This window comes from Frieseomelitta varia, unplaced genomic scaffold, assembly GCF_011392965.1.
Source record: "Frieseomelitta varia isolate USP_RPSP 00005682 unplaced genomic scaffold, Fvar_1.2 scaffold_451, whole genome shotgun sequence".
Taxonomy (NCBI): Eukaryota; Metazoa; Arthropoda; class Insecta; order Hymenoptera; family Apidae; genus Frieseomelitta; species Frieseomelitta varia.
Window position 1 is genome coordinate 149,333 of NW_025110203.1, and position 6,000 is coordinate 155,332.

A 6,000-nucleotide genomic window follows, 5' to 3' on the forward strand; every position below is an offset into this window, starting at 1 on the left:
TTTTGTCGATTTGTCGGCTCTTAACGTTCAGTTTATGACCAAACAGAAGGGCTATTATTGTATAATATGTATTAGATTGGTGCGTATGAAATGTTGATTTTTCAGACGAAATTTTTTTTTTTTTTTTTTAATAGTTTCTTTGTAATATTAATCAAAATGATTCTCACGCGATTTCATTTATTTTACGCCTGAATAATCATATTGTTATTTAAATTTATCAGAATTAGAAGAATGTGACTCAATCTATTAAAATTCTAAACCTACTTAATTACAACATGATTATTTCTGTTTAAGAATTTGAGACTTCATAGAGTAAAATGTATTGTTAATAATTAATATTAAATTAACTATATTTCGTGCAAAATTATTTAAATGAAATAGTTCTTCTTAACATGCTTTAAATTCATCTTTCTTTATATAAGAAAATTAAACGAATGTTCATGTTGGGTAAAAAATGAAATTTTGATATTCTTATTCTTTCTTGACTGTATCTAAAATTCGGTTGTCAGATAAACATTTCATATACACTATAGTTGGAAATGGAAACAATTCTTTCGATTTAAAAATCTAATTTTTCTAAAATTAGGTAATGAGCGAAAGCCAAATGTGTAGTTATTCCGTAGATTTCATATGGAAATGACATTTCGTTAAAAAATTAATTGAAATATCTTCAAAAAACTTTTGAAATAGTGTTGTCAAAGTCATCATTTTCCCTAATTATTATACAATATTTCTCTTAATTGATGCACCGGCGATGATGAAGTTTAATATCACAAATAATTTACCACCATGTCTAAGAAATATTTCATTTTTAAATGCAATTGACTTTGTACCACCGATGTACAATTCACGTCCTTACCGCGTTGCATTATATAAACGCTTAAATAAAGTTTTGGTAGTTCCAGAAATAAAAATAAAAAATTCCAAATCAGTATGATTCATGATAAATCCTCCACGTGAGGACGTCTGTGACGAGATCAAGTCGGGATAGTGGAATCGGAGAAAGGATATGTAGGAAGAAAAAGAAAAAAAAAAAGAGGGAAAAATTCGATGGTAAATCACATTCTCGGTGCGTGAACGTCCGTGGAAGGCTCTCTTCCGTGATGGTGAAGACTCCACCAGACGAGAAAGAACGGAAAAGAGAGAAAAAGATAGATAGGGATCCTCAAACAGAAACGAGTTTCGTAGGGAAGATAGCGAGATGATGTATTGCTGGATCGAATCACTTCGAAGATGATTTCGGGCGTGAGGTTCGCGTTCACGGGTATTCCATCATCGCGGATAAATTTTGCATGGCTTTCCAGTGTGTCTCCTCGTATAATTAACCCGCTCTCTCTCTCTTATATTTCATACCGTGGACCATCGTCAGAATATGGGTCAACGAGCTCACGATTTACTCTGTTCTCGGGACGATCGGAACGAGAATTTATCGAATTCGTCAAGCACCGTGTGTATACCAAGCTCAATACGGCTTCTAATTGCCTGGTTCGGTGTGTCCATCAGGTGACTTATTCCCTGGCTCGTTTTGGAATTCTTACTGGGAATACCTGGAGAGCTACGGCGAGGCGAGGAGGATTCTGGACGAGCTGAGAGCATCCGAGGACCCCCTACTGCACTTTCTCAATCTTAGGCAAGCCGCGGCCAGGCATTCCCCGTCCTCGTTGCTTCTTCTACCGGTAAGTTATTAATAGCTGCATGAAGTAGAGACACGATGTTTGCTTGTAAAACGATCGAATTATCTCAGTAGTTAAGTCGAGCTAGCTAAGGGAAGGACAATACTTCGAACAATTCTTTAAAATACGAATGATTGATAAATCGATACGGCTGTGGTTGTATATAGTTTGTTCAAGTAGCCATACGATTTTCAGTTTTTAGTATACCGAGTTATAGGTTGCTGAAATACATACTCGTTGTTTGATATTAGTAGTATGTGTATAGTAGCTCATGAAAGTAAATTGAACACGGTGTACTGTGTGATTATTTATAGTTTGTGATAAAAGTCTGTACACACCTGCCAAATTTTAAATGTTTAAAGAGATATGAGAACTTTTGGCATGAGCTCTGACTTATTTTTTGATCATCGAGCAATGATAATAACTCGGAACAAAAAAAAATCACGAAATCTACTGTACAATTAATTACGAGTTCTTATTATTTAGCAAAGTAATTATTGAATACATAGAAATTCCATGGAAGATCACATTTTTATTCAAACAAACGTAGGTAATTGTCAAAATATTGTCAACATTTAGAAATGAATCCTTCTAATATCGAAAAATACCAAGCCTAATTGTTGTAGTTTGATAAGGCTTCAGAAAAAAAATTCAGCAAAGAATACAAATTGAATGATAATAATTACAAAATATTTACAAAATGTTAACTACTGAAAGTGAGAATAAATGAATTAATCCTCAACGATATATCGTTATAATACTGTATGGATTGAGAAAAGTTTACCTATTTATATTTAACAAACAAAAGTTAATGCACACGAATGTTCGTACAAAATGTCTGCAAATATCCCAATACTCTAACGAGCCACTCAGCGCGGTGCTGATATATGTCGGGAATATTTCAAGCGAATTCTCTCCTGCGGATACGCGTCTAATTAATCGCACGTGGTCGTTAATTCTTATTACGCTCATTCGCGGTGAAAAGGAACTGTCGTTTTTCCGACCGGTGCCCCTTTGACGAATTACGGCGAGGGCGTTTTCTCGCGTCGGAGAAATCGACCATGGTAATTGACCTTAACGATCTCGAAGCAATAACGAAGCCCCCGTCATCTCTTTTTGCTGCCTCGTCGAGGAAGACGAGAGATCGTGATCGTGCTGGTGCTGGTGCTGGTGCTCGTGCACAGTGAAAGTCCTATCTCGCGATTGGTGACGCAACGGTGTACAAGAACATCATCTTCGGTTAACCTTTCGAGTCCCTGCCGCGTCTGCAGACGGACGAAGCTGTCGTTCGTGTTCTCGATCCGATCACCTGCCGATCAAGCCACGTCCACGTACATGTAGATCTCCGTGCCGGTAACTTTCATTTCAATAATCGAGCACGCGGTTGCACGGTTACACCATTCATGAGCTCGAGGTTTTAGGTCAGTCGGTTTAGAGATTTAGGCACTCGGTTTATGAACGTGATTGATTGGAAAACGGTCCCCGATTTTGCACAGAATAGTTAAATTTTGTTATATATAATAGTTACACTTGCTGTATAAGAGCAAGAGTTTTTAATGGACTAAAGAAACATTGAAATAATTTGGAATATAATAAATTTATTATATGTGATTTATATAATTTATAATTTAAGAAAACTTGGTTATTTTGTATATTTATGTACATTGTGTATATTCTGTGCAGAGTAATTATAAGACACTGTTAGTGTTAATATAGTAATTCAAGAATAAAAAGATATTACATACTTTAAATTCAACAAAAGATAAACGTCAAAAACGAGATAAGTATATAGTAAAATATGTTAGTATCCTGCCGTAAAGTTAGTTGGACGTAAGAAAATAAAAAAGAAAGAGTAATTATACACACGTAAAAATTATACTGGACCGTGATAATTACAACTGAGAATTTTAACGTTAGTGAAATGAACGTCTTTCCTCTTGAAAAGTAGAAATTATCTCCTCGTTGATGTGTGTAGCCACTTCTTAATCCATTAAGGACTTCGTTTACAATACTTTTTAGTTAATTCATGTCATTAAATATTTTAAATTCAACATCAGTTTTAAATTCAATATTAAATTCTTCATCGTTGTGTCTTCTACCTAGATTTTATAATTGTATTTGTAACACTATGATAAATCAGTCTTCAATCCTTGATGGATTAATATACACAATTTCATTGATAACAAGCCAAACAGTCTAGTCTCGAATACAAGAATAGTCGATAAAACTAAATTAACCAATCACTAATGAGCAGATTGCAATTTTCACAGAGATTATTTAAAATATGGAGAATGTAAAATTATTTCACTTATTAACAAATAACTTTGAGTGCCACGTCTACCATTTTTGGGAGACGATTTTATTACTGAAATGCGGATTTCTGCATTTGTAAACATAGATAAATAAATATATATATTTAATTTATTCAATATTATATTTATAAATATTATAAATATATTATAAATATTTGGCACTCAAAGTGTTGAATATTATACATTACATTTTGAATATTTTATTTAATTCTACTCACTTATGTTGCATCTCCAAGTTTTCATCCACAAATGAACAAAAATCCGCAGTCCACTGATGAAACTCAGTTCAGCTCGGTCCAAATATCCCACTGACTGGTCCTACGCTAATTTATACGTATCTCGAGTATAATTACAAACAGCACGGTTTTTAACTGCGGATCGTTTTAAGAAAGTGACGCGCGCGCGTATGTTAGGCCTCGATGCGCGCCTCGGGCTGATTACAAAATCGAAAAAAATGGCAAAGTAGCCGGGGGGACGGGGTGTATCAGTGTGTGGCAAGAGCGTGGCGTGTGTGAGATGAACTATGTGACAGCTTATAACGGGTGTAATGATCGGACGCTTCGAACAGCGTCTCTCGATGGAATCGACCTCGACTTTAATGCCCGTTGAAATATAGACTGGAGACTTGTAAGTCACGCAGCTACCCGAGTATCCTCGCGAGTACACCTAATGTTCGTACCATGACGATCAGGCCTGCCTCTCGGTAAATGTAGTTTTGTCGTGAATACTTAACGAGCAACATCGTTTCTCCCCCTAATATCGCCATCGCTCGTTACTTTCGAAATTCGCGCCGAACTCGCTTTTCTCTCTGCAAACTCTGGTGCCTTGCACTTGCCGACGACCGCTTGATGGGAGAAAAATTCATTAGACGACGCGAGCGAACACGATTCTCAGACATATCGTCGGAGATGAGATCGTGCGTCCAAGATTGTGCTTGCAAATATCAACAAGTTCCATGGGTTTTAAATATTAATCGAATGTCCGAACGAGCGAACGCTTGCAATCACAATCGCGTTAATTGAATTGTGCTTCGATTAAATTACGTAATTTCGTTACATTGTATTTCAATTCAGTCTGTCGCAGTTGCAACCAGCTGAATTGCTAATTATTGTAAGTCACGAGTGTAAGAGAATTACAGTTCCACGTACAACTCTACTTGGTTTGGTAGTATCGAATTCAAGAACGAGTAGATTCGAAAGTAAGATTCGTTATACTGTTCTTTCGTAGGATACATATATATATATATATTTCTAAGGTTTAGGTTATAGTATATATAAAATATATAAAGAATATATAAATACACATAATAAACTTAATTTATTATATTTAAAGTTTACACATTGCTGCACATAAACTCATAGGATTAGTTACATTTCTCTGCATTCGTTGCAAGTGTTCTGATTTAACAAGAAAAATTGTTCATTATACACGCTATGACGGATTGAAATCCTTTGTTACGACTAAAGGTTACGAACCTACTTGCGAGGTACTCAATCCCATCTCTGGATATCCATCAGTCCTGTCCTACGGTCGCGTTAACGGTCCCGTGCACTCCCATCGATCATCCCGATTTTCCATGCTTTCCCGCGCACCAACAGTAATTGAAACTTTTCCTCGGAGCGTCGTCAGATTAATCGCGTTACTCGCCTATGAAATTTCACCTGTCTCATCGTGAGGCACCTGCAGCCATCGCGGCTAGCCTGCCTACGCTAAATGTCCGGCAGATTATGCGATGCCTTGTCACACGTGGGTGTCCCTGGTGCTCCGGTGCTCAGTTCGTATCAACTTCCTGTGCCGCGTTCACGTTTGTTGCTGGTTCTGCTTTGCTCGATCCAACGGGCAGCAAACCGAGACCTACGCTTCCACGTGCGATCGATATACACTCTCTCCTACTGCAACCCGCCGATATTTTCAACAGCTGCTTCAAAATCTGTTGATGGTGTTTACTGCGGTAATTGTTTCGTGAATTTTCCATGGGCACACATGGAGAGCGATCCTCGGATCATAAGGAGAAG

The 6,000-nt window shown here is 36.9% G+C and overlaps 1 protein-coding gene across 1 annotated transcript in view; it reads left to right on the plus strand.

The window, feature by feature from the left end:
• Positions 1 to 1,825, plus strand: part of LOC122532363 — a 78,577-nt gene extending 76,752 nt beyond the window's left edge. Inside the window, exon 5 of the mRNA XM_043661087.1 lies at positions 1,504 to 1,825. Coding sequence (XP_043517022.1) covers positions 1,504 to 1,688 — 185 coding nt within the window. The 3' untranslated portion in view covers positions 1,689 to 1,825. The remainder of the gene's footprint in view (positions 1 to 1,503) is intronic.
• Positions 1,826 to 6,000: the final 4,175 nt, after the last annotated feature.